General features: G+C 42.5%; 2 protein-coding genes across 4 annotated transcripts in view; one reads left to right on the top strand and one right to left on the bottom strand.

The window, feature by feature from the left end:
• Nucleotides 1-3873, top strand: part of arhgef16 (Rho guanine nucleotide exchange factor (GEF) 16) — an 18866-nt gene extending 14993 nt beyond the window's left edge. The window contains exons 12-15 of one of the 3 annotated variants that reach the window (XM_061682291.1): nucleotides 513-701; nucleotides 1373-1443; nucleotides 2392-2493; nucleotides 2556-3873. In XM_061682291.1, coding sequence (XP_061538275.1) covers nucleotides 513-701; nucleotides 1373-1443; nucleotides 2392-2493; nucleotides 2556-2713 — 520 coding nt within the window. In that variant the 3' untranslated portion in view covers nucleotides 2714-3873. The remainder of the gene's footprint in view (nucleotides 1-512; nucleotides 702-1372; nucleotides 1444-2391; nucleotides 2494-2555) is intronic. The other 2 variants (XM_061682300.1, XM_061682311.1) reach the window with 2 other exon arrangements.
• Nucleotides 3871-14347, bottom strand: ybx1 (Y box binding protein 1). Its single transcript, XM_061682325.1, has 8 exons — nucleotides 14070-14347; nucleotides 10258-10321; nucleotides 9967-10000; nucleotides 6335-6424; nucleotides 5967-6251; nucleotides 5573-5658; nucleotides 4310-4599; nucleotides 3871-4215 (listed from the first exon to the last, which is right to left on the bottom strand). Exons 1-7 carry the CDS (start codon nucleotides 14176-14178, stop codon nucleotides 4356-4358), a joined length of 912 nt encoding a protein of 303 aa, XP_061538309.1. The 5' UTR covers nucleotides 14179-14347; the 3' UTR covers nucleotides 3871-4215; nucleotides 4310-4355.
• Between the last annotated feature and the right edge of the window lie 2959 nt (nucleotides 14348-17306).

The raw sequence follows: 17306 nt of genomic DNA on the forward strand, positions 1-17306 counted from the left end.
AACTGGGGGGGTGTATACTTTTTTTTATTTATTTTTTTATATCCGCTTCAGCCTTGTTCCTGTTTTCATAATCCGCCTGGTGAGTCTATACTATTGTTGCTTAACAAGTAGAAACAATAAGAATAAAAGTAGCTCTTGTAGCTGAATTTGCCTTAATTTGTTCTTGTACAAAGGTTTTATTTTATAAAGATTTTATTAGTTTTAGATTAAATTATATTGTTCAGCAATATCTGAATTTGCACATTCATATTTTATTTAGATATTTTAATTTGACATTCATGATTTAAAAAATAAATCATTTAGTTAGGACTTGAGTACTTTTTTCACTGAGTACTTTCTTACTCTTGCTCAAGTAATTATTTGGAGGACTACTTTTTACTTGAGTCATATTCTAACGTAACAGTACTCTTACATGAGTACAATATTTAATAGACAGTGTAACACAGCATAAGCATAGTATGTAAGAACTAAGGTGAATTTGCCCTCACCAAAATAGCTGTTTATTCTGTCAGCGAGGACAGTTTTGTGGTGATGGACTACGCCACCCTGGAGAATGTGGAGGTGGAGGTCAGCGATGAAACAGACGGTCAGGCTTCGCCACTTGGCAAGAGCAGCTCCGGCCAAAATCTGTCCTTCAAGCTGCTCATGAGCAAGAACAGTGAGGGCCGACAAGAGCGCACCACCCTAGTGGCTGAGTCCAGGTACATTCGCCCCACAGTGTTGTCTCAAGCAGATTCTCAGAGCTCTAGCGTTTGACTCCCTCTAGTGACTATTTACAAAAACAAACAACCCCCCCCCCCCAAAAAAAAAAAACACTACATGAGTGCTTAGAGCTGCTCCTATGGATTCGAACTTTCTCGTGGAACTGATGAGCTCACCACATTGTTGAATGAATACCTCTTCTGGTGATGCATCTCAAGCTTTGGAGCTCATTAGATTGCAGGCGCACTCTTTAATATTGTGGCCAGCGAGTGTACGTTTCATGCAGGTTGAGTAGAGTGCTTTGGGTTTGGCTATCCCTGCTGTGAGAAGTCTAAAAAGCCTATCTGCTGTGGGCAACGGTCACACGTGAAGTACAAGTAGGGTAAAAAAAAGGGGGGGGGGGGGGGGTAGATTTTTCAGGTATCTGCACTTTAACTTTAGTATTTCTTTTTCTGATTGTTTTTTTTACTTTTATTCCACATTACTCCTACACTTTAAAAGACATATCTGGACTTCCAACTCGTTAGTCAAAATGGCCTTGTTACACAATTCTATGCCGCAGTACAGCATGAGTAAATTTTCCACCTGTGCATTGGTGTTTTCTTCTTTTGATTATTTTTTTTTTTTGTATGTGTTTGTTTTTTTAATTTTAATCTGTATCGTTGGCAAGGGTGGACCGGGCACGCTGGATAGTCGCTCTCACCCAGCACAAGCAGACAGAGCTTTTCTCCTGCAAAGATGGTAAGAAAGACATCACTAGTACTTATTAAAGCACCGTTACTGCGTTACTGTATGTTCAATGTGCTCTGACTTGGATGTGTCTGCCAATGGAGCTGTTTGTAATGGAAGGTTACACAGAGAACAGTTAGTTATTTCAGATAAATGTGTGCCTCTGGTTTTTGACAAATAACAGGTCCCCCCACCCAAAAAGAAATCGGCAAATGGGTGAATTCGCTATTACACGGGAACAAGGCCAAGCCCTGCCACAAATACTGAAAATCCATGTGTAATTGACATCTTCCTTAACAGGTATATAATTGCCAATAACGCACTACATGAAGCTCCTCAACTCACCTCCACATTGTTCCTTAGCACCAGGTTGCCACAAGATGGTGCAAAATCACTATATAATCTCCTCAAATCACTTCAACATAGTTTGTTGACACCAAACCAATACTTTTTAGACAGTGCTTATACCTAAGCACAAAAACGGTGTTTTTCAGAAAATGACCTGGGATAGTAAAAAAAAAAAAAAAAAAAAAAAAAACGGCAATAGGTTAATCTGGAAGTATCCAATTGAAATTGAAAATATACGAGGGAATGCAGTATATGCTTTTTGTGACTTGGGTGATTGTTTTCTGAAATCATTTCAATGACTAAGGAAATTATGCTAATAGGCTATTTAATATTATGCAGTTTGTACAGTAACACTGCATTTCCATATGGGGGGGGAAGAACTACTGATTGATTCAATTTAAATATTAGTTTAATAACTGTACCTAATTTTTTAAAGACTGTTTGTAAAGATTATATGCAAATGTATAGAACTGTACTTATGATTCGTTCACATACCACTAGGAGACACTAGTGCAGTGATTCTTAAAGTGTAAAGGATTAGCACACCCATGTCAGATGGAATAGATTATTAGGATTGACCTAAAAGTCGTGCACGATTGGAATGTGTTTTAGGTCTGCCCCAGTACGAGGCCACCAAAGCCTACATGCCCAAAGAGCCCGACGAGCTGGGCCTGAGGCAAGCCGAGCTAGTCATCGTCCAGAGGAAGGAGGATGGTGAGGCTTTTTTTTTTTTTTTCTCTCCATTGTCAAAAACTCACGGGGCCTCCCTCTCTTAGACCCTATGCTCCCACCAGGCTGGTGCTATGGAGAGCGGATGCGCGACGGTGAGAGAGGCTGGTTTCCTGCCAGCTGTGCTACAGAGATCACCAATCCCACAGCCATAGAGGACAACATGCAGCGGATGAAGCGCCTCCGCAAAGAGACCAATGTTTGAGAATAGAATTGGCTTGGAAAGCATTCATCCACAAGAACATTTGTGAGGTCAGAGAGCTCACTTTCACACCAACCTCATCCAAGCATGCCTTTTCATGGACCTTGCAGGCAGACGACTTGCTAGTCGGTGGTAAATGGGAGGTACAGCCCAATGCAATTATATTCATGACAATGGAGCGCCTTCACCGCACTTCACTTTGTCAAAGCCTTATTAAAAAAAATTTTTTAACTGAAAATTCAACGAGGTTTTTTTTAAGATGTTTGAAAAATTATTGAAAATAAAACTAAGAAATCATGTTTAAAAACAAAAACTTATGGTGTTTAGAATTTAAGGGAAAAAAATTAGTTAGCTGTACAGTGGTGCCTTGAGATGAGTTTATTTCATTCTGTAACCACATATTTTGAGGCACCTCTGTATAATAAACGTCTTTCCATATGTACTGTATACTCTGTGGGTTTCACCAGGGCCCAGTTTGTTTCCATCAAACCAATCCTTTCCATGTCATTAGCAATTTCCTATTTTGGTTGCTGTATTTAACTTGTGATAGCAATTAAGCCTATAGTCTTTATTTAAAAGCTGTTATTTTATGTATGTTGAGAAACACTGCAAATATTGAAATGTATTTGACACTTAATGCATAAACAATTCAAAACCCCAGAGCAACTTGAATCTTAACATCTTGAAGATTAGTTGTGCATATGATCGCTGTAGGCTATAGCTCGGGGATGGGCAAAATATGTCCCGGGGGACCACAGAAAGCCCGCTCAGTTTTTATCTGGTGGTCTGCACATTTACATTATCAGGAGTCCATTTTTTTCCTAAAACTGATTAATTAAAATTAATGGGTTGTTAAATGCACAACTTGTTAAATATAGTTACACATTCAAATTAGTAAGTCATTTTACAAACTGTACTTTGGGGGGGGGGGGGTTTAAGCTACAAAATCTAAGTTAAATGTAGCCCTTCAGCACAAAGGTTTGCTCAGCCCTAATCTGAATACTGGTTATTGTGATATACATTATGAAGTGGGTGTCACCATATTTGCTTTGCAACTTCAAATGACCAAGATCAGCCTTCAGTATAGATCATATGTATTTTTGTGAAGCCTTAAGTTAGCTTTTAGTTGCCTACATCCAATAAATAAAACAATCACTCCATTGTCCCTGGTTTTTTGACTTTTATTTGAGCTTGCATTTTGTTAAAATGTTTGAATAGATAAAAAGTCATTTAAAAATGTCAAACTGACAAGATATCAAATTTCTTTTTTTTTTTTCTTGAAAAACCATTTGGTGTAAAAACTCAGGACAGATTTAGAAAAACGTGTCGTTTCCCCAAAATGTGTTCTAGCTGTCACGTAAAAAGAAGGAAAACAATGAATCTGCATAGAACCTGCAGGCAATAGGTGGTAATCTGTTCAAATGCATGGTGCAAGCTTGTGACGGTCATCAAGTCAAATCTTTATTGCTCTGATCTTGTTGGATGTTTCTTGTTGACAAAAAAAACTGCAGAGGGAAGAGGGAAAAGTTGGAATTCAGTCCATGCTTGTCAGCATCACGCCGCACCAGGCCAACTCCTTGCAACTTTAGAGACACTCACCCGGACGATGGTAAAAGATGGTAGGTGCCGGTGGGCGGGTTGTTCCCTACTCAGCCCCACCCTGCTGGGCCTCGGGAGCGGCCGTTTTCTCTACGGAGGCATCGCCTCCCGCCTTGGCCTCCTTGGCGTCTTGGCCGGGTTTTCCGCCAGTCGGTGCACGCGGTCGGCGGCGGTAGTTGACGTTGCGGCGGAAGCGGCGCTGGCGGGGCTGCTGGTTGGTACCCCCTTCGCCTCCTTGATTCTCCTTGTCCTCCTCGCCATCCCGCACCGGTCTGGGACGGGGTGGACCCCTGTCATGGACGGGTTAAAAAAAGTTTATCCAAAATACAAAGACAAAAATTAATCTGATAGGGCCCTTATGCCAAACTCAGATGACACGTTTCTTTTTGTGTCTTTCACGACAGTCGTTATGTCATATTATCAGACATAATCGTTCTGTATTCGACCGGGTGAGTGGCCACACAAAGAATGACACTTCCCAGACACCACCCGCTCTTTGGGTGCTGTCGCCAAGAGCACGGTCTGACAGCATAGGTCATCGGTGAGGCGGGACAAGAAGAAAGTGTGGGCATGCAGGACCACGGGACACAAGCGCAGGTCCGCTACGTTAACCTGAGCTTGGCTCCGCGGGAACAAGCACATGACATGCGCTCCTGGCACCAGTGCTCTCTCTCATCAGGCAGAAAGAGTGAGGGCGCAGCACTCAAGAATTCACAGGGCGTTAAACGGGGCCGTAAACGTGAAGTCACTGTGCCAAAACTGTCACCAATCACCACCAAAATATACATGGACATCTCTACTCATGGCAACTTCAAAAGTTTGAAAGTTTAGTTGCGGTGGCCGGGCACAGTGCCGTACTGGCCGGTAAGGGCAGACATTGGAACCCCCCCCCAAATAATCGGTGTTATGGCCATTAAAAAGTTATCATTCAGTGATTTACATGGAAGAGAATTTTATTTTTCTGCATGTCACTGGCAAAGACTGTTGAAAAAGATACATTTGCAGTAAATAATTTTCAGAAAAATTAAGCCAAATTCGATAATTTTCCACAGCACACCCTGATTATCTCTCATAGCACATTAGTGGTTGGGAATCACTGTTCTTATATAGGTGTGTAAATAAATGCCACAGACCACGATGTGAGGAAATGCAGTGACTCGTGTGTAAGCCGTGTCAGAGGAGAAACCCTACTTCAAGAACCAAGAGTGTAGTGCATAAGCTCTCTTTGTTGCAGCCTGCCATCAATTAAGCCCACATGCATACCTTGGCCGGAAGCCTCTGTAGTAGTTCTGCCTGGCGGGTTTGTTCCCCTGGTCTGGAGCCCCCTGGTTCTCATCACCCTCACTGGGCTGAAAGAAAACATGAGACAAGAGTCATCAAGTGCTTCACAAGGACTAATAGTGGAGAAGGTGTGAGGTGTGGGTAAAGCATGATGTCCAACTTGAAGGTGTAAAGCTGAAGCCGTGATATGAGTGCTGTGGTGTTTAGGTCAAGACCCCCGATACACCAATAGTGACTTTTTTTAAATTCACAACCACGAGTGTTTTTAAAAGATCATTCTTGACTGGCTCATGAGAAACTGAGTGCCTGCTTCAGGATCAGTCTCTCAGCATTGTGCAGCGGTGTACGGGGTCCGGCGGGCGAAACGTCTACGTACAAAGTATGGCGGGTAGCGCCTTCTGCCGGGGTAGGCGGGCCTACGCGGCTGTTGCTGCGAGTCTCCCTCAGGGGCGCTCTCTCCGCCGTCCCGGCCGCCTTTGCCTTCGCGGCCTCCGGCGCCCGCCTCCCCCTCTCCGTCACTCTGGTAGTTGTCGGGATATTCGCCGACGCGGGGGGGACCCCTCCTTCGGGGGTAGCGTCTGTAGCGGCTCCTGTCGGCGGCGTACTTGCTTCCCTGAACCGCGATGCCCCCTGGGCCGGTGACGTTCGCCGCCTCTGCGCCCTGTTGCCCGTGGAATGATCCCGTTAGGGAAAGGACATCCAGCTTAGTGACGGCAAATGAGACTACTTTAGCGACACACTTACCTTCTCTCCCTCAACTACGTCAAACTCCACAGTTTCTCCATCACCAACACTGCGAAGGTATTTTCTCGGGTTGTTCTTTTTGATAGCGGTCTGAAATTACAAATGAATAAAAAGAGGAGTTCATGTACATGCAAATACAGTAGTACTTCTGTGACCAAGCTTGTACAACCCCAATTCCAATGAAAATGGGACATTGTGTTAAACAAATAAAAACAGAATATAATGATTTGCAAATCGTGTTCGACCTATATTTAATTGAATACACTACAAAGATATTTAATGTTCAAACCGATAAACTATTGGTTTTAGCAAATAATCATTCACTTATAATTTTATGGCTGCAACACGTTCCGAAAAAAGCTGGGACAGGGTCATTTTTAACCACTGTGTTACATCACCTTTTCTTTTAACAACATTCAATAAATGTTTGGGAACTGAGGACACTAATTGTTGAAGCTTTGTAGGTGGAATTCTTTCCCATTCTCGCTTGATGTACAGCTTCGGCTGTTCAACAGTCCGGGGTCTCCGTTGTCGTATTTTACGCTTCATAATGCGACACACGTTTTCAATGGGAGACAGGTCTGGACCGCAGGCAGGCCAGTCTAGTACCCGCACTCTTTTACTACGAAGCCACGCTGTTGTAACACGTGCAGAATGTGGTTTGGCATTGTCTTGCTGAAATAAGCAGGGGCGTCCATGACAAAGATGTTGCTTGAATGGCAGCATGTGTTTCTCCAAAATCTGTATGTAACTTTCAGCATTAATGGTGCCTTCACAGATGTGCAAGTTACCCATGCCATTGGCACGAACACAGCCCCATACCGTCACAGCTGCTGGGTTTTGAACTTTGCGTCCATAACAGTTCGGATGGTTCTATTGTGTTCACAGAACACTTTTTCACTTTTCATCAGTCCATCTCAGATGAGCTCGGGCCCAGAGAAGCCGCCAGCGTTTCTGGGTGTTGTTGATAAATGGCTTTTGCTTTGCATAGTACAGTTTCAAGTTGCACTTACGGCTGTAGCGCCGAACTGTATTTACTGACATTGGTTTTCTGAAGTATTCCTGAGCCCACGTGGTGATATCCTTTACACATTGATGTCGGTTTTTGATGCAGTGCCGCCTGAGGGATCGAAGGTCACGGGCATTCAATGTTGGTTTTCGGCCTTGCCGCTTACATGCAGGGATTTCTCCAGATTCTCTGAACCTTTTGATATTATGGACCGTAGATAATGAAATCCCTAAATTCCTTGCAATTGTACGTTGAGGAACATTGTCCTTAAACTGTTCAACTATTTTCTCACGCACTTGCTCACAAAGAGCTGAACCTTGCCCCATTTTTGCTTGTGAATGACTGAGCAATTCAGGAAGGCTCCTTTTATACCCAATAATGGCACCCACCTGTTCCCAATTTGCCTGTTCACCTGTGGAATGTTCCAAACAGGTGTTTGATAAGCATTCCTCAACTTTCTCAGTCTTTTTTTGCCACCTGTCCCAGCTTTTTTGGAACGTGTTGCAGCCATAAAATTCCAAGTTAATGATTTGCTAAAAAAGTATTTTTATTGTATTCAATTCAATATAGGTCAAACATTATTTGCAAATCATTGTATTCTTTTTTTATTTTATGTTTAACACAACGTCCCAATTTCATTGGAATAGGGGTTGTAAGTCAATGTACTTGCACTTTGGACCCTGGCATAGTCATGATTTCGACACCCACTGATTCACCCATTCAGATTTTTTTTTATTCCGATTGGGTGTACACTAGGCTTTACACGATCAGGATTTTGGGGTCCGATCACAGAGTTTTAAAAAACTAATAACCGATCACCGATCCAATCACAAGATGGAGCAATGTGTCTATTTAAATGACCTGTTCATTTACCGTACACGTGTACTTAATTGCTCAAAAAATTATATTTACAATAAATAATGTATCTTTATCCATCTATATGCCAGTGAGGCCTAGTGACAGACAGAATACATGAATGGTCTTCTATTAGATGGCAGGAAGTACATACAGTAATTAACTTATCCACTTTTTGTGACTTTTTTTGGGTTGGTGACCTGTGAGATTTTTCAATTTTAAAATATGTGCCTTGGTTTGATAAAGGTTGGAAATCACTGCTCAAGTCAGATCATGTATTCTAATCACTCAAGTCAAACCAACATTACAACATGACAGAAATAATGGATGCTAACCTACTGTAATTAAATTACTTTATTGTAATTAAATTACTTCACACACCAAAACTTTAGAGCATGATTTGACAGAACACCTGCATGTTCGCTTACAATCGTTAGTGCTCGAACTAGCTTGCTAGTCTACGTAACGTTTTGTTGCCTGCTTGCGAACCGTATCGTATTAAAAGGTATGTGAACATACCCTCAAGCAAGCCTTAAACCAAAGTCCTCTCCCGAGCACCAGTGACCACCAACAGTTTCCCCCATTTTGCTTTTATAAACACACGCCGCGATCCATTATTGTCGTCGCCATGGTAACGAGTGGATCCGGTCGTGTTTGAGTTGACAAGATGAAGCCCAGTGATCGTAAAAAAACGGGATGCGCTGGTATCGGAATACAAGATTTTTGTGGAGTAGTCTGACGGTGCAATCGTGAAAGACCAAATGTGTCTTATAGTCTGTCGGCCTTGCGTGGTTTGTCCCACACCGCCGACAAGTTTTTTTAAAGTAGCTATTGGTGGTCAGATATTTATAGTACTCTGTTAAAACACACATGACAAGGCTAAAAAATAAACTAGCTCTTTGATTTGAACATACTGTACATGACGGCCACGTGGAGTAAAGTGTCTTTTGCGGAGCTGATCAATTACGTCATACCGATCAGATCGGTGTAAAGTCTAATAAAAACAACAAAGTAAGCAGTTAAAAAAAAAGATCTCCATTGCATAAGAGCTCCGTCGGGAGCCGGCATATTTACGCAGTGCGTAAATGACGACATCACTGTGCATTTACGTTGAGATGGAGCATGCGCAGACAAAGTTTTACGACTCTATTCCGAAAGACAGTTTACATGACGAATATGTACTTCTGATCAGTTTGGCAAAAGGAATAATCCACCCCTGTGAAACCAAGTGAAATGTCATTCAGAGTCACCCTGTGTATAGAGGAGTTCATATAGAGCATTTTCATTCAGTTGAGGCTTCTAAACTGCTTATAATCGGAATAGAAGGCTCCATGTACACCAGGCTTATGACAAAACTCCTTTGAACGCTGGGTCATTTCAGTGCACTGTCACAATTGGTGCTAGCCTCACCCGAGAGCAGCTTTGCATGTGTCCTGTCCCAAGTTTTCAACGCAATGTTACGCAGGATGGGCACGTACTGAACATCCAATTATCACACACTCAGGACACTACTAATTTTCAAATTTGCATGGCAGTTAAGGTTAAAATGTTACTTAACACATTGTCAATACTGATAATTAGGTTTTTATGATGGTTAGACACTGTCTGGAACTAAATTCATTTTAATCAATTCCCTATGGGGGAAAAAAAATCTGATTTGTAATTAAAACAACAAGGTAAACTAGCGTCACACTGTGCTCGTGTGTATTAAAAAAAAAAAAAAGACATACATGGTTGTCACAAAATAAAATGGATGTCTTACACTTACCTGGTGTACAAAAACGTCCTCTTTAGTGTCGTTCCTGGGCAAAAAAAGGAGATCGCATGTAGTTAGCAAGACATTGCGGACTGAACCATTGAGTCTGTGGACAGACTGCAGCTAAAGCCGCAAGTGCTGCGGATTAAGTGGTGCGCGGAACAGCACGGTGAGCAGCAGACAAATTGTCCCATCGGCGTCGCAGGCAAATCAAAGCTATAATAGGATTGCGGGTCCTAACACACTTAAAAGGCTTCTTAAGAGGGACAGGTGGAGAGTAGGGGGAAACGGGGGTCCACTTACCTATTGATGAAACCATATCCGTTCCTGACGTTGAACCACTTCACTGTACCTAGGACTTTTGTGGCTGCCGGGAGACAACATTGCCCCATTATAAACGTCAAAGAAGAGAACAGAACTACCCCACTTACTAATGTTCTAGAAGGCTGTGTGTATCTTGAATTGTTCCTGGGTCATTATGTTGCGTCTGTGTTACGATGATTAGTTTTGCTTTTTTGTCGGCACTCATTGAGCCGCCACTGACACATGGTGCAAATCAGCACATTTCTTGGACAAATGAAACCAACCATAACTTGCTGAAAGTTCACAATACCATCTTCCCCTTTCTTAACTTTGAAATCATCAAAAGGGCTTCTAGTATTCTGTTTTATGAGCATAAACAAAGAAATGGAACCAAATGGCCACTGGAGGTTTTGCGCAGCATGGATTTTTCATTCGTTCATCTTCCGTTCCGCTTATCTTCACTAGGGTCACGGGCGTGCTGGAGCCTATTCCAGCTATCTTCGGACGAGAGGCGTTATACACCCTGAACTGGTTGCCAGCCAATCGCAGCAGCATGGATTTTGCAGAATATATATATATAATCTTCATTGGTTGCGGCAAACCATCGTACTACACTAAAGGCGCACAACAAAATTCAGACTTGCGCAAGTATTGAGAGAGAAAAAAAAATGTACTGATGCAGCAGTCTGTTCGCATGTCAGAATGTTCATATGGTAGAGTCTGTAATCCAGTTTTTATACAGAAAATGGACCATTTTATGAACCACATTTTTACGTTAGCCACACCCACACAAGACCTTTACTGAAGGGAGGCATCAATGGCATCAAATAACTTCAAGGTTGCCTGGAAGTTATATTTAACTGCCACTCTCTTTTTAGAGCTAAGGGGTGCCCCTGTGCCAGCTGCACTCCACAAGTGGTACTAAAAGCCAATCCCGACCAAGGATTTCTATCTAGCTGCTATACTTAGCTGAATTTATTACAATTATTATATACTTTCAAGCATTAAATAGTCTATGCTGGAGTTCATGGACTGTTTATGAGTGGGTCACGGACAGGTAGTAAAACAATTAAAGCGGATCTTTTGATGTTACGAATGGCACGCAAAAAGGCTTGCTTAGTTACTTACCATCAACATATTGTAAAAATGTTATGTTAATAACATTTAAAACAATATCAAAACACGTATACAAATTTTATCATGGACGCCCCCCACCACCATGAACCATGAAGGTCCGAACGTATGATGATTCAAGGTTTCGAACAGTTTCTAAAAGTGTTTTTATACAAATATCTAATGTTATGATGACTTGGAAGCACAGTCGACGACTGGGTAGCGCTGTTGCCTCACAGTTCTTTGGACCAGGGTTCAAATCCTGGCACCAGCTGTGTGGAGTTTGCATGTTCTCCCCGTGCTTGTGTGGCTTTTCTCAGGGACCTCCGGTTTCCTCCCACATCCCTAAAACATGCATGGTAGGGTGACTGAAGACTCTAAATTGCCTGTAGGTGTGAATGGTTGTTTTTTTATATGTGCCCTGCGATTGGCTGGCGACCAGTTCAAGGTGTACCCTGCCTCTAGCCCATATATGTCAAACTCAGGCCCGGGGGCCACATTTGGCCCACTATGTAATTATATTTTGCCCGCAAGACCATATCAAATGTGTATTAGAGCTGGCCCGCCAGTATATAGCACATGCGCCACTATTATTACAAATCCCAGAATGCTTTGCTAATGTGTTGGACCATCAGTCGAGACCGCCAAGCGCCCCTTCCCTTTCTGTTGCAGTCGTTAGCAACTATGCTACCAGTCTCCTCGAGCAAATTTACACTTCCCATTCCCAAAAATGGCCAAACGAAAGATGTAAACAGTTAACTTCCAAGACAGGTGGGAGGCAGATTATCTGTTCACTAAAGTAAAAGACAGACCTGTTTGTCGTGTGCGGAGCAACGTGGCTGTAACAAAGAATAAAACTATTGAATTAATGTTTTTTAAATGCCCTTTATCAACTCCTAGGCAAGGACTGTTAATAGTTTGAAGTTTGGATTTTTATTGAAGGACATTGATGTCTTATCGTAAATTTTTATTGAAGGACACTGATGTCTTATCGTAAATTTGATTTCTCGTGTTTATAATAAAAGTTGTTTATTCCAGATTCAGTGTTTAAGCAAAATTTAAGTTTGTTTTCATGATAAACTTTCACACTACATTTCTGCAGATAAGGGAAACATGTACAGCGCAGTGATTTTTCATTAAATATTGAGTTCGGCCCGCAACATTGTCCCAATTTTTAATTTTGGCCCACCGCTAATTTGAGTTTGACACCCCTGCTCTAGCCCAAAGATAGCTATGATGGGCTCCAGCACACACGCAATCCCAGTGAGGATAAGCGGTACGGAAAATGGATGGAGGACTTAAGTGCTGTGTTGACATATGTTCGTGACAGACTACAACCCGTAACAACTTGTGCCAATTCAGGTTACGTTGTTGGAGCGGAACTTCGTAAAGGGAGGACATGAAATAATTAACGAGCATTCCAGGCACGACTTGACACATACATTAAACATACATTTAAAAATATGAAAGCCATTATTTATTGTTTTTAAAATCACCTAGAAATGTAGGTCACGACTTGGCTATAACAGGAAAATGCAGGTCTCGGTTTGACAACAGTGAACCACTGCTGTAAACTGAATTGTAATAAATATTCAGTTTACAGTTTGTGTGTGTCAAGTGTGCATGTTCCATAACTACATGAACTAGTGGCCCACTCTAGCCTCACGGCGCTCCGCACGTGGTGATCTCGCGCGGTGACATGTTAGCGTAGCTGGCTAACTAGCCTAATGCTTGTAACCATGTGCTTGAAACGGGGCCAACTGGCTAGCTAGGTACAGCCACCGCGGCTTACATGACGGTAAATGTCGCGAACGCACCGAAAATAAGGAACGAAACAATTGACGTAGTGTCATTCGTCGGTTAACAAAACGGCAACGAGTGGAATAAGGGTTAGCCTGATTCGGCCGACATTTTGAGTGTCCCCCTCAACCGTGAAAACAACCAAGCTAGGCTAACGTTAGGTCCACAGTCGCCCGTTAAGTAGCTAACGAAGGCCGCAAGTGACTAAAATTCGACTGAAATTCTAGGCTGTCCCACATTTGGTTATTAACTGAACGCCCGTCAATCGTGTCGTGCTGTGGTTTCTGGTGAGTGCCGACGCGGTTTTGTGGTGGAAAGCCACTCACACGGGAACCGGGGCTTTACAGCGAACAAAGGGACGGTCAATCAGTTAGCATTAGCTCGTCTGCCGAGGCGACAGTCATGGCTGGTTAGGGTGAATTGTTGGGCGAAATGAATAATTGTAATGGGTAATCTCATAGTTTGTGAAAGGAGAAGCGCTGGAACGTGTAACGGTCGGCCGGTAACGTGGCACGAGTGGACGGACGTTAGAAAGCCAACCTTAAACGGAGTTACGCGGATGCCGCATGTTCGGAAAATTAACCCCTCTCAAAAATAAAAGCTGTCGGAATTTAAACTCTTCCTAAATATGGCTGTACATTGGCAATGTTAAATTAATATAAAGTTTAAAACCACCCATTAATTTCACTTCAATTGCCATGTACAACTTCTACACACATACTAGTGCACTGACACATCTCCTAGATTGCCCAAATTTCAGACAGAGCCATCCATTTCTACCACGTATATATTGTGAGGGTTGTATGGAGTTGTTAAACATTCACCTGCGATTCGGTGGCTAACTACACACCGTGGCTAATTCGACAAGCGAGCGAGCCCATTTCCAGCCGTAATCTTACCGATGACCTTCTTATCCCCCGCGGAAGCCGCGACTACCGGGCTGGATGGACTCTCCACGTCGACAGCAGGCTGCTGCGACTGTGGTTGAACCTCGGCCTCGCTGCTCATGGTTACTACTGGTTGGTAATGGCTTCTGCCGGCGGCGGCTCTCTGTTGTCTCTCCCGGTGCAAGATGTTAACCTGGGCCGGCGGTGGTGGGGGGCTGCTGCCTTCGGGCTCTCTGCTTTCTTCTTCCCGCTCCCGTTGCCGATCGAACTGGGCAGACTGTAAACTGTGCGGGAGGAAGTTCCTGGACTGAGCACCGCCCAGCTAGCGATTTGATTGGCTGAGTTCTGTAACGGAACTTAGCGCGCGATCGGATTGGTTACGACAACTGTCAATGACTGCGAGAGAGGCGTTTGTTCACTATGATTGGCTGGGGAAGACAGTACCTGTCAACCCACAGTGACGTTGTACCATAAACCTCTTTGTACACGATGTGATTTTATGTGCATAATGTTTAAAATGGTAGTCACAAACTACATTATGCAAAAGAAATCCAAACGTTAAACATTTTTTATTTAGTTAGGTAGTTTAATATTTAGCCATATTTGTTAATTGCTGTCATAAAGGCCAGTTTCAGATACAGTGCCACCAGAAAGTATTCACACCCCTTCACGTTTTCCACATTTTGCTGTTACAGACTTATTCTAAAGCTGATTTGTGTCGAGTTTTCTTTTTCAAAAAATCTGCATATAATATCCCATAATGACAAAGTAAAACCATATTTTCAGACATTTGTGTAAATTTATAAAAAATGTAAACATTCAAACATAATAGGTACATAAGTATTCACACCCTTTGCTATGACAACATTTTTGGCCTGAATTGCAAGAGTCATATCTGGAACAGAAGAGGTGCTGCTCATCACCTGGTTAACACCATCCTTACTGTGAAGGATCGTGGTGGTCATGCTGTGAGGGCTGTTTTTCTGCTGCAGGAACTGGGTGACTAGTCCGCATAGAGAGTAAGATGACACCTGCCAAATATAGAGAAAATCTTCAAGAGAACTTGCTCCAGAGTGTTCTAGAACTCAGACTAGAGCGTCGATTCGCCTTACAACGCGACAATGACCCAAAGCACACAGCCAAGATAACAAAGGAGTGGCTACAGGAGCAGTCTGTGAATGTCCTTGAGTGGCCCAGACAGAGCCCGGACTTGAATCCAAACCAACATCTCCGGAAAGACTTAAAAATGGCTGTCCACCAACGGTGCCCATCCAACCCGAATGACCCTGAGTGCATCTGGGGAGAAGAATGGGAGAAAATGCCCTAAAACAGTTGTGCCAAGCTCATGGAGACATACCCAAGAAGACTTGAGGCTGTGATTGCTGCCAAAGAAACTTCAACAAAATATTAAGCCAAGGGTGGGAATACCTAAGTACCTATTATGTTTACATTTTCAATAAATTTGCACAACTATCTGAAAATGTTTTTACCGGTACTTTGTCATTATGGGATATTTTATGTAGATTTTAAAAAAAGAAAAGTATCCTCAAATCAGCTTTCGAATAAGTCTGTAACGGCAAAATGTGGAAAAAGTGAAGGGGTGTGAATACTTTCTCGGGGCACTGTATAGTGATTGCGTACATCAAGCATTTATCTACTGGTACTGGAAATAGTATTTGTGGCTGTAGCCCAGTGGTTTGGAGTTGACTTAAATGCGAGCGAAGCCAACAAGGCATTTTGTTCCACTGGATAGGATGAAAATGTTATATTTTTTAAATTGTGTATATATGCCATTCTATGTCAAGGCCCACAGTGTGGACATCCATTCATTTGATGATGCCTCGTCTTGAAAATGAATACGCATACAATGCCACTTTAAATTGTCTTATACAATTCACTGTTTAAATGGAGGAATCAACTGTAGGTAATCCGAAACTGGACATCCAGTATATAGCACATTAAACATAGCACACAGACCCAGACTGGGTGTGAGACAAGCCCAATGCAGCCTCCCTATCCATTGTGATGTTAATGCTCCATTGACACTGTTTATGAGCATTGGCTGATGTGTGAAGAGCTCCTTGTTCAAGTTCTCCCACACAAAGATGGGCCTTAGCAATGACCGCAGAAAGCATCTCCATGAAGCTGGCCCTCCGTCTCTTTACACACACACAAAAAAACAGAAAAAAATCCTTCCTCTAGCCTCCATAAGAACAGTCCCCATCTAAAAGGATTCTTTTGTGCCAGTGGAACGAGGTCCAAAGAACAGCGAGAGCATGTATGGGGGAGGGGGAACGCGCTTGTATTTGTATGGATGGCTGGGATAAAGAGAGGGAGACATAAGTTAAGCAGAGGATCACTTGCTCATTCTGCTTGAGTTTAAGCATTTAAACCACCATCACTGGATCATTACTCATCACTTCATTTCAACCACAAGTAGTCACAGACTAAGCCCATCTCTTACCACATTATCCCCGATTTTAGATTTCTTAATTTGGGTTGTGTGTGTGTGGGGGGGGGTTGGACCAGCAGGGAAAGGGGTTAATAAAACACTGGGAACACAATGTTCTCGCAGTATAAACATTACATTACACCCCAGTCTTGCCACTCAAAAGGAATGAACATTTGGGAGCAAAATACAGTAAAGGTGCTTGACAGACTGAATTTAGAATTTGCAATATTTTAAATATCTTCTGAAGATATCTATTAAAATATATGCACAGTTTTATGTTACTGTTTGGGTCTTATCGAAAGAGGAATAAAAATGTGCCATCGTGAAAGGTTCAGTGAGAGAAAACTGGGTTAGCTGTTAAAGACGCCAAACCAAAGTGGGCAGTTTACAGTATCACCATTCAGTTTAATGAGCCGATCAATCTACAGGGTGATTGAAAAGTAACTCCCTATTTTTAAGTACTTGTAATTTATTTCTGAACTATAATTCTTACAAGAAATGAACATGAGAAGAAAGTCTATTGCATGGAGTTTTATTTCAAATTCGATATGGGCGCCAGCATTAGCCACCAGTTTCTCAAGCCGCCTGGGAACTGCATTAACTGATTTCACAAGGAACTCTTGTGGGATGGAAGACATAACTTCTCGTATTCACCCTTCAAGTTCTTCCAAAGTCGTTGGTTTGGTAGAACAGATTTGCTCCTTTAATCATGGAACATACAGAAACAAATTGAGAAAACTATTACAACATATGAATAAACAAGTATTTTAAAATAGGGAGTTACTTTTCAATCACCC

The sequence above is a fragment of the Phycodurus eques genome, chromosome 1, assembly GCF_024500275.1.
Source record: "Phycodurus eques isolate BA_2022a chromosome 1, UOR_Pequ_1.1, whole genome shotgun sequence".
Classification (NCBI taxonomy): Eukaryota; Metazoa; Chordata; class Actinopteri; order Syngnathiformes; family Syngnathidae; genus Phycodurus; species Phycodurus eques.

Excerpts from the sequence above, each read along its gene's own strand:
- ybx1 (XM_061682325.1), bottom strand. The coding sequence starts at position 14,178 with ATGAGCAGCGAGGCCGAGGTTCAACCACAGTCGCAGCAGCCTGCTGTC. Across the intron at positions 10,322-14,069 it reads GGGGGATAAGAAGGTCATCG|CCACAAAAGTCCTAGGTACA; the intron begins GTAAGATTACGG and ends GTCTCCCGGCAG. Across the intron at positions 6,425-9,966 it reads AGGACGTTTTTGTACACCAG|ACCGCTATCAAAAAGAACAA; the intron begins GTAAGTGTAAGA and ends TTGTAATTTCAG.